A 21,671-nucleotide genomic window follows, 5' to 3' on the forward strand; every position below is an offset into this window, starting at 1 on the left:
CAATGTTGGGTCCGCGGCAACGGGGATCGCCCAGTGTGTACGGACCTATAGGAGCTGGTTGGCTGGTACTTAATTTCCAATCAATTTCCTCTCTTTCACCAAGGCTTAGTACAGGACCCCTAAGTGTCATGTGGGGGAGTTTTAGAGTACATGTGGAATCTAAGGTGTTATATGTGCAAAACATAATATAATTGTGACTAATTTGGTTGTGGGATATAACATGTTTCAAACTCCTCTCTCAAGGAGAGGGGGTGGGTGCATGAACATACTGCTTATGGGTGCCCCTGGGCACAATACCAATGACATAAAAGCGATGACAACTGTAAACTACCCGGGAGATGCCTGAAAAAGAATACTTCAATAAAATGCACGTTTGTTGTAGAAAGTCACTAGAATTATGGATTATGGAATCTTGATCCCATATTTAATATATGAAAATGTAATTTCATGGGTTTTATTATTCTTTAAGAATCTCGGAGTGTTGCCGGTGAAGTGGTTTCTTAATTACAAGCATCCCCTCCTGTGCAGCTTTAGGGCATAGAGACATCAACATTTTCATTTTTTAGTGCAGATACATTACAGCAAATAAAGAAATCATTCACTTGAGAGGAGGCCACCACCAGAGCTTCACAAGACTTAACATGAATAACTTCTTCAGACCCAAGAGACAGTTTAACACTGCAATCCTCTTTCATTTGTTTTACTATTGACAAAAGCATCTTACTAATTCAGGCACTGGGTAGAAGCAAAACTACAGAAAAACATTATTTCTTTTCATCTGTATCTATTGTTTCAACTGATGTACTGCCATAACCTATTATTCTCTCTTACAACAGAAAATGTAGAGATAAATGTACATAATGCTATAAATGTATGCATAATAATGAGAAAATTCTAGTTTCAAGTCCACAAAGGAATATTGGTGCACATGGTTAACTCATACCCCTTTCACATTCGCAGACCCGGGTCATACCCAGGAATGTGTTCCCCAGGGGCGCCGATTTTAGTTTTTTCTGGTGGGTGCTCTCCCCATCACAGACTATCCCCCCCCACACACACACACAGAGACTGCCACACGTGCCCACCCGCACACGGCGTGCAGCCTGGAGAGTTCGGGTGGCGAGCGAGTTCCAGCCTCTGTCACTCACTGTCTCAATGACTTCCGTGACGCGGCGCAGGCTAAATCGCTGCACCTCTGGCACCGGATCACCAGCGCCCGACCTCTCCCGGCTGCACACAGCAATCACCAGGCTCCATCTGGTGTCACAGCGGATATGATGTCAGCAGTAGGGTCCCTGCAGAAGATGAGAACTAGTAGCGGTATTAATACCGCTACTAGTTCCCATCCGCCGAAGGGACCCCCGCTGCTGACAGCATTTCCTCTGCTGGGACCATGCTGCCGTAGCCCGTGGGTGCTCCTCAATTTCCGTGGGTGCTCGGGCCCTGGAGCACCCACGGGTTTGGCGCCTATGGTGTTCCCGGATGCATCCCGGGACAATACCCGGGAATGTACCCTTTCACACTGGCCACCCAACCTGGAATGAAGTCGGGCGGGTGGCTTCATCTGGAGGCTTGGCCGAGGTGGCGCTGGGAGGTGTCAGCACCTCCCAGCGGCGCATTTTCACTGCAGTGAACGGGATCTGGGTCGCGCTGACCCGGAATACCCGTTCACACTGACCGCATCCCGTGTCGATTCCGGGTCCTGACCTGGGTAGAGATCCCGGAATGCTGAACACGGGATATTCGTCCAAGACCCTTTCACACTGAGCTAAAACTCCGGGTTGATGCACGTTCATGTGCAAAAACCTGGGATATTTTTGCAAGTGTGAAAGGGCTATCAACTCCACTTGAAATCTGGTCATGTGATGCGTATTTATAATTAATGTGGTGCACACAGACCCTTGAGTCCAGGGGGAGGCAGAGACACCACACACATTTTGTGAATACTTACTCCTGCACCTGCACTGAGGGCAACACTGTAAAAATCATTGAGAAAATCTACAATTTTACAGTTACAGTTTTGCGTATGCACAGTAGTAAAATCATTGGGAAAATGGCCAGTACGCAATTTACCCTGCATTTTAGTGCTCAGACTCTACAGCGGTACTAGAATAATAGAGGAGGCCTGGATGGTGGAGGCTGAACACAGGCTTCCTCCATTCTTATAATGCCAATGGATGCATTTACTATATTAATATTAGCCTTTATTTATATGGTGTCACAAGGATTCTGCAGTGCCTTACAGTTTCAGACATAAACCTTATGAACAAAAACAAGAAAAACATGGCTTTTAGTTAGGGTTGGCTGGTTTAAACCAAATGTTTTCTTTTTAAATATATGGTGGCACAGCACCATGACAAAAAAAGAAAAGAAAAGCCTATTGTAAGGGAATCCATGGTGTTATTCCACATTCTTGTTACTTGTGGTCTTTAGCCAAGTAAGCTGAACCACTGCAATAAATCACACACACACACACACACACACACACACACACACACACACACACACACACACACACACACACACACACACACACACAACAGAGTAGGTAATTCAAAGAAAGAGGTGCTAAGTCTGCCTAGCATCAAGCTTCTCCCCCAACATTCATTAATCCCAATGTATTTCCCAACAACTTGACTGCTGAATCCTCTTCAGCTAGTGTACAAAGAAATTTTCTACTTTTGGTTTAGTTCATTCGATGCTTCAAAACAGACCGGGAACTGAAATGGCAACTATCGGCTGACGACTGTAGTCTCTCCTCCACCCTGATCACTGCTTCCCATGCTAGAGTACAGGACTTTGCCCGTGCTGCACCCCTTCAGTGGAACGCACTCCCTCGCTCCATTAGACTCTCCCCGACCTTGCAAAGCTTCAAACAGGCACTGAAAACTCACCTATTCATCAAAGCGTACCCTTCCACTGCATAAACTAGCTGGTTCTCCGACCCTTTGCCTGTTGTCAAAGCCCACTTCTCTTCACATTTCACTCACAGCTCTCCTATACTCCAACACAGTGACCATCTTCGTCTGCATACTGATCTCCATCATTGGCCTCAAGCCTCTAGTTGTATGTTGATTGAGTCCTCACTACTTATATTTAAGCTGTAATGTGTATTGAACTGTGGCGCTCTTTATTTGTACTCCTATTTTTGTTATTTATTCAATGTTATGCCAAGTTTTGTCTCCCTGTACTGTTCCTCTGTACGGCACTGGGAAACACTTGTGGCGCCTCATAAATAAAATAATAATAATAATAACTAAACTAGTGTTTTATTCAAAATGTTTAATGCCAGTGACATATCCAGGGCTAATGCTTAACTCCTTTGTTTTTGATGTTTGTGCGTTTATCTGAAAATTACTTTTGCATGTTTTTATTATATTTAGTTGAAAATTGTTTTTTTTTAAATATTTCACATAAATCATATCAAAGCTTAATAACTTTGGATTATTAGGGGGGTACATTTACAAAGGTGGGAGTTCTATTGCAGATAGGATGTTGTCAATAGCAACAAATCAGATTCCACTCCTTATTTAGCACCTTCTAGAAGATAATACATATAATGTAGTTGGTTGCTATGGACAAAATCCTATATTCAAAAGAATTTCTATCTTAACAAATTTTCCGTAGGAGGGAATAAAATTGACAACATGATACAGAAGTACACACCCACGGCTATTAGTTACAGTAAGCAGTTAGCATAAAAGAAGACAAAGTGAAGGAGGGCCCTACTCCTACAACCTAACAATTTATACAGTATTTGGATGGAAAAAAAGGGAGAAGGGGAAAGAGACAGCAGAGTTAGGAGGAGGGGTGGGAAGAATTCTAAAAAAAAAAAAAAAAAGTTTTAAAGGCAAAGGGAGGCATGCCAAAGGATAGAAGAGACTCAGGAGAAATCTTGAATGTGAGCGGTCATTGTCTGTATGGGGAAACCTGACTAGGGATATAGAAAGAAGCTGTGAGGTTGAGAGAAATAAGCTGACTCAGACTGCTATGGGAAGTCAGTGGAAGAACTGAAGTGGGGCAAGGTGGGAGCTACAAAAGGTCATTGTGATGGTTGCGTAGTGCCTCAGGAGCTTCTGTAACGCATGTAACACCCCCCCCCCCCCCTCCATCACTCTCTCCAGAGATCATGCGGTTACCTGTCTCATTACTTTTTCTTCCTAAAAGCCTAAAAGATGGAATATATATATATATATATATATATATATATATATATATATATATAATGAAAAAGTACTTGGGGACAAGAGCTTGCATTCGGCTAGATAATACAAGAAAATGTGAGTAGCCTTGTCGAATCACACTGGTTATCTCATGCACCATGATACAAAGGGTGACGCTTAATAGGTTGCGGAAAAAAAATGTTGCTGATTCTTTCGCAAAAGTCTGCCGTTTTCGCATAGTTGATGAGATACGAAGTGCAGCAAATACGTGTATTTTGCCGCAAATTTGCATGTTCTGAAGTGGCGATTTTTAGTAACGCAGGAACTCGCATCAAGATGTTTTTCCATTATAAAGTATACAAATCGCATATTTAATGAGATGCGGGCCCGGTGCTGGTTCTTGCAATACGTGGGACCCCTACTCATTTTCTCCCCCGTATTTTGAGAACCAGAACTGGCCCTTGAGCCTGGTGCTGGTTTTATAAAAATCCAGGGGACCCCAACTAGGTGTGTCCCGTGATTTTATGAAACCAGGACCGGTTCTTTGAGTCCGGGGATGGTTATGATCAAGAGGAGGGAACCCACACCTTTTTTATTTTATTTTTTTTAAACAAAATCGAACAGGTCTGAAAATCGCACATTTTGGGCCGGAATTTGCATATAATTAGATAATCGTATTCCGGCAAAAAAAAAAAATTGATTTTGAAAATTGCGATTATGTGCGATTTTGGAACATAACTAAAAATCTCATCCTATTAAATGTCACCCAAAGGGAGAAACCAAGTCAGACTTTGCTAGTGCTAACCTACTGTAGTTCTAGTAACTTAAGTAATAAATTAGGTTCTTAAAGTTGTAGGTACATGTGGTAGTTTACCAAAATCCTACTCTACATAAAGCATTTTATGTTAGAGGTCTAGTAAATCAAAACACCTCATATGAGGTGATTACCATGCCGGGGGCACAAGAACAATCATCTTATGAAATTGGCAGCAGCAAAGATACGCATCAGTAACTTAAACAAATCGCATGACTGCATTAAAGTCCATGAGTGGTTAGTCACATCTTTGATCATACAGTCAATTACCTGGATTTGCAGGAAAGTAGTGGAGATTTATTGTGTATTTCTTGGGATCAAATTATACAGAGATGACAAGACTAGTGCGATCCAGTTGGGCACAAGCCATAAAGCAGGACAATTCCTAAGGGGAGTTATCTGCACACAGGATTAATTTAACTGCGGGGTTTCTTGAGAACCTTAAACTGAGCAACATATAAAAATCATTTGGGACAGGCTTCTACCTTAGAAGCAAAAAAATAAAAAATAAAAATCACATTTGTTTTTTTCTCTTTACTCCTGTAATCCATATATGGCCTAAGTACCTGGGAAATCTATTATGTGCTATGTTTGTAAGTACTTACTGTAGGAAGTGATTGTAGTTGGTTATTTGATTATATGTCTGTGAGCAATTTCACTTAATGCAATTGATTTAAAAGAATTGAGATTCAAAAGAAGAGTTACTTATTTGATCTCTTATTAATAAAGGTCATTGATTCACAAAAAATTTTTTTTTACATATGTGAAACATGGGCGCACTATTTTAAGTGTTGTGCTAAACTATTTGCACAGTTTCTTTCCTCCCACAGTGTTCCTGCAATAAAGTTTTTTGTATACTTGTTTCCCTCATTAACCACCCTTAAGCAATTTAGAGTTTTCAGAATAAAAACAAAGCAATATCAGCAACAGTCATTGAAGCCAAACAGCAACTCTGCACATTCTTCCCTTATTGACATAATGTCATTATTGGAAGAAATTAACAATGCTGAGTTCAGTGTTCCTCAGAAGGCAGAACAATGCTTAAAGAGGCAGAATGACCGGCGTAATCTCCAGGCATTGCGATAGTGGCTCTGAGCCGGAGCCGCTCTTGTACAGAAGTTTAAAGAGATTTCGTTTCATTAAGAGACTTTATTAAGGGAGTCCTGAATACTTATTTAAAGGGAAACTTGCGTTGTACTTATTATGTATGGCAGTGTTGGTTTTAATGTGATCCCTGCATAGATGTTCAGTAAAATAAATATATATATATATATTACACACACACACACACCACAAAGAACTATACTATACCATAAACAGTTAAGGAAGAACTCCAGATAAAACTAGAACTGTAGATAGGGTTACCACTCGTCCAGGATTCCTCCGGACAGTTCGGTAATCGACACCGGCGTCCGGAGTCCGGAAGGGTGGCTGCCCCGGACTATACATAGTCCGGGAATTGATCCCACCCCCTGCCCGGCACCACGGATTACTGCGGGCAGCCATCACAATGCATAATGCACACAGTGTGAGTATCACATTCAGTGTTGAATATTGAGTGACACAGTCACTCCGTTGCAGCACTCACTGGGAGGAGGGGGGAGGCGGGACACAGACTTGTAAGTTTCACTGTGACGTGTCCGACTCCTCCCCAGCTCCTCCTGCGGGCAGCGGCTGTGGTGCTGCAGCGTGACACACGCCTGACAGTGACACGTGAGTGCTGCTGCGGCTGCCTGTGTCAGACTCGGATGCGACGGGCGGCGCCGGCCTGGTGGTGAGTTGTGGTGCCACGAAGCACTGGCATCAGTTCAGTTACCGTAAGTTTGGCAGTGGGGTGGGCACAGTTGTGTTGTCTCTTGTCCAGTCCAGTCCAGAGTCCGTGGCCGGGCAGGCAGAGAGCCAGGCCAGCAGAACACAGCCCACAAACCAGCAGTGCGGCCGCCTGTCTCTGGGTCACTCCCAACCATTATCTGTCCCACTGTCACCACCAGTCCAGGACGTGTGAGAGTCCTGCGCGCGCAGAGGCCCAGGTCACCTGCTGGGCGATGTGACATCACTGTGCCCTGTCCCAGGCCCCCAGCCAATCTCCCAGGCCCAGCCAGCACCAGCTGTCCCACTGTCACCAGTCCAGGACTCCAGGTAGTCCCCTTCTGTGGCCCAGCGGCCCAGGTCACCTGCTGGGCGATGGTCACTGTGCCCAGGTCCCCAGCCAATCTCCCAGGCCCAGAAAGCCCCAGTACAGCAGCTACTCTAAATTTACTACTGTGGCCACGCTGGCTAGGGTTACCACCCATCCGGGATTACTCTGAACAGTCCGGTAATTAGAACGGGTGCCCGGAGTCCGGACGGGTGGCGTTCCCGGACTACACAATGTCTGAACTGGAGGTGGGAGCAGGCCACACGGCTTGTTCGCCTCTGCTACAGCCGCCGGATGCAGCGCCAGCTCCCCCCGACCTGCTGTATAAGCTGGAGGCGAACGCCGGCTCCTCCTCCGTCCTTCACTTTCCTGTAGCCCTGGTGATAGGACTCAGTGGGTCACTTTGCCGCCATCGGCGGGTGTTTCAAGCTGGGCGCTAAACAGTTCAGTTGAACGGAACCCAGACCTCTGCTGTCCCAGGCTCCCTTTCCTTTGCCTGACCCGGCCAGCTCCCTCCTCATCCTGCAAGCAGAGAACGCAGCGTGCGGAGAGCAGTACAGCTGCCTTTCATGGACCACACTTGGAAGAGCCTTGGCAACAGGCATTTGCCCCCCCCTTGGCAACAGGCATTTGCCCTTCCCCTTGGCAACCGGCATTTGCCCTCCACCCTTGGCAACCGGCATTTGCACTCCCCCATGGCATTGAGCATGAAAGCCCTGGCATCGAGCAAGAAACCCCAAGCAATTAACATGGCGGTAGGTGGCATTTATATGCCATAATATGTAATAGCCATTACGGTGTGTGGTATATGTAATGGGCATTACATTGTGTTTGGTATAACGTGTAATGGGCATTATATTGTGTGGCATAACATGTAATGGACATGTAGTATACTTATGTAATGGTTGTGTGACATATAATAGGCATTCTGGTGTAAGTTTTTGGAGCACGCCTTTGGCGCACACTGTCCCTGTTGTCCTTCTTTTAAAAAAAAATTGTTGAGCCCTGGCATAACTCGTCATGGGCATTATGGCATGTGGTATAATATGGGTGCGTGACATGTAATAGTCATTATGGTTTAAAGTTTTGACGCGCACCTCTGGCGCGCTATGTGCCTATTGTCCTTTTTAAGAAAAATTGTTGAGCCCTGGCATAACGTGTAATAGGCACTATGGCATGTAGTATAATATGGATGTGTAATAGACATTATGGTGTACATTTTTAGCCCCATTTTATTTTTAAACTGTCCACTCATGGCATAACGTGTAATAGGCATCACAGTGTGTGGCATAATGTAAAATGGGCATCAGTGTGTGGAACAATGTATAATGGGCATTACAGTGTGTGATGCGACGTAACGTGTATGTGGCATTACCGTGTACGAAATCAAGAATAGATTTGAAGCAAATGTAAAAAAACAAACAAAAAAAAAGATAAGGTGGGTCAAGGAGTGGGCTGTGGGTGTGTCACTGTCCGGGAATCGCTCAACACAAAGGTGGCAACCCTAACTGTAGAGCAATGGCAGAAAGTAGCAGAACTGTAGTGCTGTACCACATTTCTGGTCCTCACTACATGACTATTATGGACAAGAGAAGCCTAAAGCTCAATTGCAATGACGCCTCAGTCCTACCGTTATTAAGCATCATGTGAGAGGGTCAAATTAGTAATCGCAACACAAAAGTTTTGAAACATTAGAACCACAAACCTCAAACAAAGTTTAATAGCCACTGCTGGTCAGGTAGGATACAAAAGGGGTTTTTTTTTTTTTTTTTTAGTAATTCTAACCTAATTCACTGATAACTGCACAGTATATGGGCAATCCTTCCATTGCAGATCACCTTGGCAATGAAGAAGTTAACACATTTTGGATTACTTCCCTGTACAGCATATGAATAATTACCCACAACCCTTCTGTTCATGGACATCTCTAATTAATCTGAACCTGCTGTGTCTCCAGAGACGGACTCCTTTAAAACCAATTATCTTTTCCTGGATGCTTCTGGGCTCTGGACAATGAAAGGTTTTCTGGTGAACACAAGGAGAGTTTGTCCTAAAGAACTCTGGCCACTATCTGATTATCACACTAGAAAAGGTTACAGTTTTCCCATGATGCATCTCTTTCGTGTTAGGGAATATTACAGACCAATACAAAGAGGAGTTAACCGCTGTAATAAATAAAAACAAAGTCTGACAGTGTAAAAAGGCACTGTCTAGAATAGTGATGTGGTGAAGACCAAGCAACTCAGGATAGGAGGGTAAATGGGTTGCCTAGGAGTTACAGGTAGCCACTGGCAATTAGGATGGAAGGTTATAGCCCCAGACTAAGAAGTATAATAATGCGGCAGTAAAACATATGGTGAACAGAGAAATTAAGGTGTTCTTAAAGTTTACACATAGGGGAGGCAACAATTTGTGGGCTGGACCAATATTCAGCACAATGTAGTCATTCCATTTGTTAGGAACAACGGATGTTATAGGTTGCATATCCGTGTAGGCTACAGGAACATTTGTACAGGGCATGGACACACAGTTAGTACAAAGTAATTGGCAAAAAGAAGTATAACATGTATTTCTTACTTCTCAATGAGGTCCAGAGTGACGCCAGGCACCAACTTGACACTTTTCTGCATGCAAAACCTATAGCCAAGGAAACAGAGTTTAGCGTACGTGAAAAAAAATTGCAAATAGCATAAGTTAGACAAAATCACATTAGCAGAAACATTAATTGGTCTCATCAGAACTGGGATAAATCTAATCAGAGGCGTACCTAAATATTCGTAGGCTCCATAGCAATAGTTTGTCAGAGCCCCCTCTTTAGCAACAGATGATGATGATGATAAATATATGTAAAACATATTAGACAGCAAAGATGGGCCCCTTCAGCTCTGGGCCCCATAGCAGCTGCACCCCTTGCACCTATGGTAGTTACACCCTTGACTCTAATGTGTATCTTGGCACTTGATGTGTATCAATTGTTTGTGCACTGTTCCAACTTTGTATTTACAAATGCATGCATTTTCTTTAAGGTTTAACCCTTGTGCATAAATATATTGAAGAAGTCTGGCCTCCAGTGTATCATTTTGTGACTATTTCTTGATTATTTGTCCTTCCTGGAATGATATTGATATATTAAATATATTTCCTATATTATATCTATCTATCTATCTATCTATCTATCTATCTATCTATATATATATATATATATATATATAATCAACATAATAAGTAATGTTAGGTTAAACAAAAAGAACTGCAGACACAATTATAGCCTATTACATATCCTGGTCCTCTTACTGCAAAGTATATGTTCTTATCAAAACAAAAGATTAAACAATGCAGGAGTATGACAGACAACAGGGAGATCTGTCATTGGCATAGCAGCACAGTAGTTCTCATTCCTGCCTGACAATACTGCAGTCAAAAATACAATTCCCGACCGGAGTCATATTTCTGTAGGAACTGGTGTGAATGCAAGTACGAGCTGTGGCGATTAAATAACGAGACTGATGCTATAATGTACATTTAATTATATTAAGTTTAAGCATTTTCCCTTCTGCATCCACACAACTCTGCATTCTTATTTTACGTTGGTCAAATCAGTGTTGTAGCTCATTTTCTGTCAGTTGTCTCAAGAGCTTTGTTGTTTTCTTCTTTACCTCAGTAATACCCTTTTTCAGGCTTCACAATCCCAGGTTTTTACATGTGCATCAAATCAACCTGGCATGCTAGACCCAGCAAATCCCAAGTTCTGATGTCTGAAAGGAGTATAACTGATGTAAAACGGTTTCTGTTGAGTACAGATTTGGGTTCACGGAAAGAATGACATCACACGGTACTAGGTTTCCCGAATATGGAGGGTGTTCTAGCACTGCAATCTGTTTCCTGGCCAAAAGCTGCTTCACAGAGAGAGCTGTGTATACTGGTGCATTGTCCTGATGGAAGATCAAACTATTTTTCTACAATTATGGCTTCTTTCTTCTGGATCTGTGATCTGCAAAGTTTCTAGAACATTTTTGTAGTAATATTGATTCCAAAATAACACCACTGATATAAAAGAAAACCATGAACAGGATTTCTATGGTGTTTTTTAGTGGCTTTTTTTTCCCCAGAACTGTACTGAAGGATCCATGCTTCACCACAGGTAATAACAATCTAAAAAAATGCCAATCTACTTGAATTTGTTACAAAATGTCTGCACAAATGTGCTTTCGATTTCTTTCTGCTTAGCTGCGAGAAGCATTTAAACCATCTTATCGCAAGCTTTTGTCATGTTAAGATCTTGCCTTACTGTTTCTTGAGAATGTTTACCATTCAGCTATCATTCAGATGCAGAGTCAACAGTCAATTTAAGCAATGTTCTAAATATGTTCCAGATTTTCATTAGTTTTTGATGGGCAAGGCCTTCTGGGACTTTCATCATCCTCACAACCTTCACTAAATCTCTTGTGCAACTCAAACACAAATGCGTGTGACATACAATCTGCCCTGTTAACACACAGTATGGAAAGACTTGTTGGCATTTTTGTTGAACTGAACTAAAACGTCAAGTTAACACATTGCTCTAATTTTAATTCAAGGGAAAGGGAAAAATGTTAAATCTTTGAAAGCTGTGTGACAGCAAATTGTGCGATAGGGGTGAAACTTGCAAAACCATTTATTGACATCATAAGGTCAACATTACCCCAACAAAACCAATATATTTTAGTTTTACAAGTAGAGTCTTGTGATTTAATAGCCACTCCTCATTTTTTGGTAGGGCTTAATGTAGCTAGGTGACCAAATATTTAAAGAAAATTATTTTGAGCTGGGTACACATTATGCATTCTTTGTGCAAAGGATAGGAACGATAATGATATCATTAACAATGGCGTAAATCCCTGCAACACTGAAACTTTTACCACTTCCTGAATTTTACCCCTATTATAGCACAGAAGTGGGTACTTGTTTCCTAGCACGGCGCCCATCGCATCGTATACCATTACACTAAATAAGGTATACGATGGTATGCGATGCGATATTGTACAATAAAATATCGCATCGCATGGTATGCCATACAATGGCATACCATGCGATCGTATACGATTTTTTATTGTACAAGCAACCTGATGGGCCATTGCAATGTTAAATGGCCCCCCACAGTCAACACCACCCCCAGGATCAACGCCAACCTGAAGCGTGGTGAGCGCAGCGAGGCCGCAAGGGGTGGCGGTACGCGTCCTACGACCTTTTCATACCCCCACTATCCACGTCAGCGCGGAGTTAATTTTAGATAGTGTAGCGAGCGCAGCGACCGGAAGCGTGGCGAGCGCAGCGAGGCCCGCGGAATACGCGCCTGAAGCGTGGCTAGCGAAGCAAGCCCCGCGAGGGGATGCGCAATACATGTAAAGTAATCCGTGTACCCTCGCGGGGCTCAGTGGCTCGCCACACTATCTAAAATCAGCTCCACGCCGACGTGGAAAAGTCGGAGGACGCGTACCGCCGCCACTCGCCACACTTCGGGTTGGCGTTGATAGTGGGGGTGGCGTTGCCAATGGGGGTGCATTTAACATTAAAAGCACCCATCAGGGTGCATGTACAATTAAAAATCGGATAGCATCGCATGCCGCTATATTGCATGCAATGCAATGCGATTGTATAAGATGTAATACAATCAAAATCGGGGGCGCCATGCTAGGAAACAAGTACCTAGAAGTGAATACCCATCACAGTTCCATTCATCTGCCCACTGCGGTCACCTGTCATTGACATAGGTCACAGGTTAAGGGATTTATGGTAAAAGGGAGCCCTAAAAGATACCCTTATACCCCTTAAGGGTCCTGACAGAGTGATACCTCGTAGGTCCACCTGTTGAGAAATACTCTAGGAGTTACATCTTAATACAAATAAACACACAGTTTTCTTTAACACATAGTTTATTCTCATTTCATTTTTTTCCATCAGATACAGATTTTTGATCATATTGATTTTACTGCATCATTAGTGTGCGCATAAAGTATATTATTGATAGAAGGTGAGCGCTTGGTATATCTACATTTTTACGCATTAACTGGAGACTATTTCACTGAGCAGCCCCTATACATGGTTTTTTGGTACACATACATACACACACACACACACACACACACACACACACACAGTACTGTGCAAAAGTTTGGAACTTGACAGGGAGGTTGTTCCAAACATCTTGGAGAACTAACCACAGATCTTCTGTCGATACCAGGTTGCTCAAATCCTTCTGTCTCTTCATGTAAACTCAGACAGACATAATGATGTTGAAATCAGGGCTTTGAGGGGCAATTTCACTTCCCTTTTCCTTTTTTTATGCTGAATATAGCTCTTTATATATTTTCTGTATGTTTGGGGTTGTTGTCCTGCTGCAATATACATTTGGAGCCAATCAGATGCCTCTCTGATAGTACAGCATGATGGATAAATTACCAGTATCTATTATCAGCATTAAAAACTCCATTAATCCTGATCAAACCTCCACCATGCTTCACACCATTGCCTACTCATTGTAATACTCTCCAGCCCTTTGGAAAACAAACTTGTTTCCACCTCGAAGGTATGGCTTATTGGACACAATTCTTCCAGCTGGATCCCATTGGTTTCTGCCAATTCTGAGTTGAAAGCACTGGGTGGACATCTTCCAATTTCAAGAGGAAGCATGTATGAAAAAGAGCTTGAACACCACATCTTGAAATCCCGGTCACCTTTGAAGTCTTTGCCTGGGAGAGAGCTTGCTGCGCAATATAACTACCTTGTGTCTTGTTGCATGTGTCTTTCCATGGTATATGGCTGGTGCCATTAAACGGTTTTCCACAACCTTGCCTTTGTAGCAGAGTTTGGCAGTCCTAAGCCACCCATGCAGTGGTTTTGGTTTCAATTAATGGCTGTATTTTAACCTACATATGAAAATGATGATCATTATCACCTGTTTGGTATAATTGGTTAATAATTTACTCGACTATAAGCCTAAAAAAACACTGACTGTACCTAGAAGAATTGATGCAGTTTCAAAGGCAAAGGGTGGTCATACCAAGTATTGATTTGATTTAGATTTATGTCTTGTTTATTTACTTTGCATGTTGTTAATAATTAATATAAACCGTTATGACTTCTATTTTTGAAAGCATCCTTCCTTTGCAGCATTACTTCCACATCTGCCAAAAACTTTTGCACAAGCTATGTGTGTGTGTGTGTGTATATATATATATATATATATATATACATACATACATACATACATATACACACATATATATACACACATATATATACACCAGTCCTAGTTCCCCCTCTCTGTGTTTGGATTGCTGTACTATTTGCCGTACACAATATATGGACAAAAGTATTTGACCACACCTGCTAATTATTGAATTCAGGTGTTTCATTCAGACCCGTTACCACAGGTGAATAAAACCAAGCACATGGCCATGCAGCCTCCATTTGCAAAATGAGTTGTTCTGAAAAGCTCGGTGACTTCAAGCGTGGTACTGTGATAGGATTACACCTTTGCAAAAAGACAATTTGTGAAATTTCACCCCTGCTGGATGATATTTTATGGTCATCCAGAGGGCAGCGCTGACTGTTCGCCAGGTTGCAAGAGTACGCAGTTTAGCCAACATGTCTGAATCGGGCCCTGAGTGCTCTGGGATTTAATACCCTATTTGTGATGTGCTGACATTCTAGTCATTGTCGTTTTTTCTCCTCGTTTCACCCTCTTTGAGAATCATGATGCTGATCAGCTACTATTTGATCAGGCCAAACTCAGAGGGATTGAAAAATAATTATTTGCGGATCAACAGGATCCCAGCTCCCAGATACACATGGTTTCTTTACCTTATTCTGTTGTCAAGGCTTTCCTGACTATAGTACATTTTGCAGGATACATATTTGTATTATAGGAAGGAGAGATGAAGGGACATAGGCGAAGGGCTGAGCTCCGGCTCATTACCAGCCACTCAGGAACACAAACGTTCTGCACAGATCTTGATCAATGGCTTCTTGGTAGATTTCTCATACGGCTGAATAATACTTTGTAAAGCAGTGATGTTATGGAGTGTCATGCACATGAGCATCCATATAAATCAGCCTGAGGTGAGCCAGGATGTTTATTTGAGCTGAAGGATGTTTCATTAAGGCTGAAACCTAGCTCCAATACTAGAGATGGGCTCTGTACACAGACCTGTACATATTGCTAGTTTGCCAGTCTGTGATAACTTGTGTTTTAGTGTCTTTCCTTACAAGAAGGGAACTTATCATGGACATTTCAATTCAGAAAATGTAACAAATAGCAAGAAAATCCTAAATAATTTTCCAAACAAAACTGATAACTACTAAGCAAAGTTGTAAGCGCCCTACTAAAAGAGCATACCAAGAAGAGACTTTGGGGTATAGTCAATGGCCGTTGGTGAGCCGTGGTGGAGAGCAGCGCCTATAGCTCACGGGTCAGTATTGAACTGATCCCCATAAACTCGCTGTTTCCACCTTGCTGGGTTTTTCCAGCGAGGTGGAAACGGCAAGTGCGGCCATCAAAATGGCGAGGGTCGCCGCTTTATGCAGTGGGCTCCCTGCATTAGCAACAAACCTCACCGTTCGAGGGGAGTCTCCAGAACGTTGAATAGGGCGAGCAGCCAATGCAGGGGTTAGATGGCGAGGACGGCATGTTTTCGGTGATCCTCGCCACGGAAACTCCCTTGCCGGCGGCATTAAATACTGCTCTCTGATACCCCTTTTAGACTGAAAAAAACCCCAGGAATTACCCTAGTCCAGGAGTGCAGACCTGGGTTTTTTGCTGTCTGAAAGGGTCAACTCGGGTCTAAAAATCAGGCTTCAAATATTCAAATATAACAATATTCCAAAATACAGAATATCCAAATTTCTTCTGGTCACCACTATTTTGGATAAGGAATACTCAACCTGTATATTGTCCTTGACAAAAGAAAATTGCATCCCTGTGTTCATACACATTGAGCAAACCCCTTCAGCGTTCTGTATGTATGGACATGCTCCCAACAATATGAGCGCAACGGAGACCCCAATATCCACTGTGCCACTGATGCAGTACATACAGTATTATGTATGTCAATTCCACCATAAGCTGTATACATCCTTGTATCCTATACCTGCTGTTAACTCTGCTTTAACCTTTATTTATTTGTACATGGATAATAAGTCTCCCCTGGTTAAGCAAACCTGCAGTGTGGACTTTCCTTCATTGTAAACTGCTGCCACCTACCATCATAGTGCCTGCTAACAGTATAACACCAAAGGAAAGTTGTATAAACATTTGATTGATGCCTTTGCTGCATTATAATATATGGCCCCCACTGCAAGGGAGGTGGGCAGACCTAGTAGAGCAGTGGTTCCCAACCCTGGTCCTCAAGTACCCCCAACAGTGCATGTTTTGCAGGTCTCCACACAGAATCAAAGTGACAATTAGCTCCACCTGTGGATCTTTTAAAAAGTGTCTGAATAATGAGTGCACCTGCCGGGTGACCTGGAAAATGTGCACTGTTGGGGGTACTTGAGGACCAGGGTTGGGAACCACTGTAGTATTCGGAAATGGGAAAGTAAGGGAGCCAAGTGAAAATTGGACTATGCGTCAGGGATGAGGCACTGTTTATCAGGTTTAGCAGGGGTCAGAGCAGAATAGGACGGACAGAGGGCAGGAGGGAGTGAAGGTGCCGGTCCAATAAATTGGACTATCATTGTATGTGTCTGTGTGTGCAATATACATACTGTATGTGTGTGTGCATAGAAAGCAAATCAAACTTCTGAATATTTACCGGGTGAATAGTTATAAAACATAAGCATACAGTATTCAAGGACGGACAGAAATAAACCAACATACTATAAATTGTAGTAATGTAATAGTATGCCATCAGTCACAATAAAACATACAAAAATGCTGTCTTCTCATAATGTCACGGGGTACAGCAGACGGCCCATATTGCATAATGCGTTTTACATTGCTGATGACCTGATATTGCAGTAATACAACTTTATTGTTGTGCAAATATGGTGATCTGATTTATTTGTGGAATATATATATATACAATATGTGTGCTTCAAAGTCCCCTTTGTTTGATCCACCTAGAAATTCTTTCCTTTTTCAACCCTTCCTTTATACACCTGCCTCTTTCACACTTTCCCTTTATAGACACCCCCTCTTTCACACCCTACCTTTAGACACCTGCCTCTTTCACACCTTCCCTTTATAGACACCCCCTCTTTCACACCCTCCCTTTAGACACCTGCCTCTTTTACACCCTCCCTTTAGACACCTGCCTCTTTCACACCTTCCCTTTATTAGGCACCCCAGCCTCTTTCAATGCCCCCCATTCATTCATAAATTCCCCCTGCTTTTTTCAAATCCCTCTTTCGTACTATTCCCATTATAGGCGAGGCAACCCCTTCATAAACTCCCATTTAGTAGGCTCTCCAGCTTCTTACAAGCCATCCTTTTATGGCTTCGGCATAAAATCTGGAATCTGCAGCCTCTTCCATGCCCTCCTTCTATGGGAATCTCCAGTCTTTCATGCCATCCTTTTATAGCCTGGATAGAGAAACCTTTAGTCATCTAGCTGCTGTTGAACTACACATTCCAGCATGCCCTGCTACAGTTTTGCTATTTGGCTCATCTTCCTCTCCCGCCGCTCTACCTCCGCCTCTCCCTCTGTCTATCTCTTCACTGGCTCCCCATTCCTTTCCGAGTTCTCTTTAAACTCCTCACCACCACCTACAAGGCTCTCTCCTCCTCCACCGCTCCTTACCTCTCTTCACTGATCTCTATCCACACTCCCTCCCGTCCTCTTCGCTCCATCGCTGACCGCCGACTGACCTCTCACCTAATCACCTCCTCCCACTCCCGTGTCCAAGACTTCTCTCGCGCTGCCCCCCTGCACTGGAACAACCTCCCGCCACCCATCAGGCTTTCTGATTCCCTTACCTCCTTCAAGCGCTCCCTCAAAACCCACTTTTTTCGACTAGCCTATCCCTCCTCCTAACCTCTTTTGATCCTCCTATCCTGCCTCCGTTCCCCTCCGTTCCTACTTATCCTATTGTTTTTCGTGCCTCATTCCTCATAAGTTTTCTGCCTCATTCACACCCTCCCCTTAGAGACTCCCTCTCCTTTTTCACATCCTCACTTTCTAGACTCCCCCTCCCATTATAGACTCCCATTATAGACTCCCCCACCCATTATAGACTCCCCCTCCTTTTTCACACCCTCCCTTTATACGCTGAGTGAACCTAAGCACCAGGAAGGAATAGCGACTATTCAGTTACATTAGTTATACCATCACCTCCAGATTTTCTTTTCAATCAGTGTGTTTGGTGCCTCACTATATAATGCAGGTATACATATAACACTCATATACATAAACCTGGGTTACGTCTAGTTTGTCATTCATCTTGAGTGCAGATGCCAATATTACCATCCTGCCTGGGTTGTGAACTTGTTAAACTAACCAAGGAGGAGAGAACACTGGCTGCTGGCAGGATATAATGATCACTGCCTCGCAGTCTTGCAGAGAGGACTGCAATATTACTGGAATCTGAACAATAAATTCATTCAGTGTACACTTTACAGACTAGAGCACAGCTGGGGAGCGTTTGGTGCAGTTAACACCAGTTTGCTTCTCTGTACTCTTTAAAGGTACTGAAGGCTGAAAACTCAGAAAGCAAATCTGCCTCAGGACATAGCCTACAGCCTGGAGTTGGAAAATTAAAATCACGCTTTAAACATCATAATACAATAGTCCCTGACTATAACAGTAAATGCAGCATAGAAAAATGAGTTTTGTAGGATTGTAGGAGGAGTCAGTAAGGAATTCATGGGGAACAAGTGCGCAGAGGTTAGTGAATGCACGTATGACATTCTGCAGATTAATTGATCAATGACAGATGAGACTATTTCTACTGCAGCTACTCATTATAATGCAAATTAGCTTCTAATAGTGAATTATCAGCAAGTGAATATACAGCATAACGATTTGTGTAATCTAACAATCCAACATGGAGCAAAGGCCAATGATTTCCAAAAGTAACAGGCAAAAACAATATAGGTTTAAAAAAGCCCTAAATAAATAAATAAATGCCAAATTAGTATAATAAAAATATCATTCACCAAACAGACCGCATTAGAAAACAATGCAAAGGTCAACTCCCTCATTTCTCTTTATGGAAAGCACATATCCAGCATGAACTCTGCACAGTAATGAAACAAGAGTCTTGGGAATACACTTCTGTTTTTCTGTGGATAAAAGGGATGTGGCCAAATAATAGCAAAAAAAAAGTATTGTCAGAAGATTTAGGCCATATCCTTGTGAAAATTATTTTCTCCCACAATGTTGAGATGATGGAAATACTGCTGCAATATATTTGACATTATCAGTGATACTTAACTAAGTCACATGTGATGCTATAAAATGCACTACAATCCACAATGGGTAGTATTCAATGTGGCCGGCGAGGGGGTTAAACAGCGAGGATTGCAGAAAACCAGCGATCCTCGCTGTCTGACCCCCTCGCCAGCCACTTGCCATATTCAAAGTTCTGGGGAAATCCTCGCCGTCACAGGACGGCGAGAATTCCCCAAAACAGCGAGACCCTCGGCTAACGCAGAAAACCCACTGTATTTAGCCGCGAGTCTCGCTGCTTCTGGAGCCGCATACGCCAATTCCCCCTCAATCAAAAAAACGGAGCAAGGGGGAATTGGCGTATGAGGGGGGTGCGTTGAATACTGACAGGGTGATTGGTGACAGCGAGCAGGAAGCCCTACTCGCTGTCGCCGCTCGCCCACGGCATTGTATATGCCCCATTATCTGTAAACTTGGTTATGTTGTATGGTAGAAATAATGTGTGTCTTGTTTACAGTTTCTTCACTTTCCAATTGCTATAACTCTATATTTCACATCAGTGACTTGTTTACTCAATGAATAACCCTGGTGGTGAGCGATACTCCGTTGGCAGACATTGCTACTTGTGGCTGCTTTTATTTTATCTTATTTTATCTTTGGAACCGTTTACCTATATCCAACACTACACTGTATTAATAAAGCCAAGGAATGGAATCCCTGTCTACACCCCAAAATAATGCGGGTAAAAGTCAACATCACTTACCACCTCAGTGCTATTTTGATTGGTGTGGTTAAGCAGGAAGTGAAGAGATCAGCAGGAAGGTCTGGATTCATGGGTAGTAATTCTGCCGCATCACATGCAGCCAGCTGAATGCAATTCTTCATGGAGGGTGGCAAAGGCATCTGTGCCAGTGGGTGGCTAGGATTAATGGCAGCAACCTTGAAATAAAAGAATATACACTGAATACCGAGTATTCACAAATAACAAATCCAAGACGAACTAACACTGGTCAGTGTATTTTCAGTATATAGGAAGTGCCAGAAATATCCAGGTTAGCTTTATCTGCCCAAAATGTATCTCTTAATATACAAGTCACCCATTTACCTAATGAACAAGATTATTCATACTAATAGCCCATGCAGCAATCATGAACATATGACTAAACGAAATAATATGTGTGCAATGAAGATGTTCTAAACCCCTTTCAAATGCCAAGCATCCAGTTTTGTGCATTAGTCAATGTGAAATGTGTTGGTTATTAGTATTTTCAGTGGCAATGAAAACTCACCTGTAGACTGACTTAATACATTTACATGGGGCACACAAACAGAATGCTAGTAACAGCTGGTAGAGGGGTCATTAGAGGATGCACCAGACGATGCAAGGCCCGAAATTGTGCAAATATATAGAATTACTTAATTTACCCTCTCTTTGGACTGCCTGTTTATCAGGCGAGCGATGTCTTATGAAAGATGCCAAAAACATAGAGTTAAATAAGAGAAGTAATCCTGAATTTTTGATTAAAGGATAAAAAAAAAATATGACAAGCCGGCTGCCGGGGACGGGTTGCGGGTGCGCAGGTCCGGGAAGCCGCTGCCTGGACCCAGGGAGGCAGTGGTGTTTTTTTTTTTAAAGGAGCGCTTTAAAAAACTCATCCAGTGGGGAGCGCTCCCCCCCCCCCCCCCCCAAAAAAAAAACACCACTGAAGGGGTTAGTGTAAGCAAAAAACACTAATGTTGATTGAGATTCTCATAAACTTTTAAACATTTGAAACCTTTAAAAAGAGGGCGCACATTATTTTTAATTTCAGTAATAAATAACCTGTGCAACACAAGACTAAAACAAGACTCAGCACTGCTCATCTGCCGGTGATACGAGCAGACGAGTGGCTCATCTGCTGGTAATACCAGTTGATGAGCAGAGGTGGCCAGCGATGACAAAACTGAGCTTACAGCTCAAAATCACCCAATGTGTTAGGCCATAACACAAAATATGTATATAACCAAAGGCTGGTGCCTATGCATTTCCATTTTGACCAGAGGCTATACCAAGCTGTAAAACCTTTTACAGCCAGAGCTCAGAGTGAAGGCCCCATCCACTAGTCAGATTTGGCCTGTTTTTGTCCGATTCAGATGGATCTGACAGACCGATATGACGAAAAAACACCAAATCTGAGCTCCCCAGATCAAAT

At 42.8% G+C, this 21,671-nt stretch overlaps 1 protein-coding gene across 5 annotated transcripts in view; it reads right to left on the bottom strand.

Moving 5' to 3' along the window:
• The window catches only part of RPTOR (regulatory associated protein of MTOR complex 1), a 370,661-nt gene that overhangs the window by 92,714 nt on the left and 256,276 nt on the right, over positions 1 to 21,671 (bottom strand). For all 5 annotated transcript variants that reach the window (XM_083148832.1, XM_083148831.1, XM_083148829.1 and 2 more), the window contains exons 6-7: positions 20,243 to 20,418; positions 9,692 to 9,751 (exon numbers count right to left, since the gene is read on the bottom strand). In XM_083148832.1, the coding sequence (XP_083004958.1) occupies positions 9,692 to 9,751; positions 20,243 to 20,418 (236 nt within the window). The remainder of the gene's footprint in view (positions 1 to 9,691; positions 9,752 to 20,242; positions 20,419 to 21,671) is intronic.

Source organism: Crinia signifera, chromosome 6 (genome assembly GCF_055691185.1).
Source record: "Crinia signifera chromosome 6, ASM5569118v1, whole genome shotgun sequence".
In the NCBI taxonomy this organism is placed as follows: domain Eukaryota; kingdom Metazoa; phylum Chordata; class Amphibia; order Anura; family Myobatrachidae; genus Crinia; species Crinia signifera.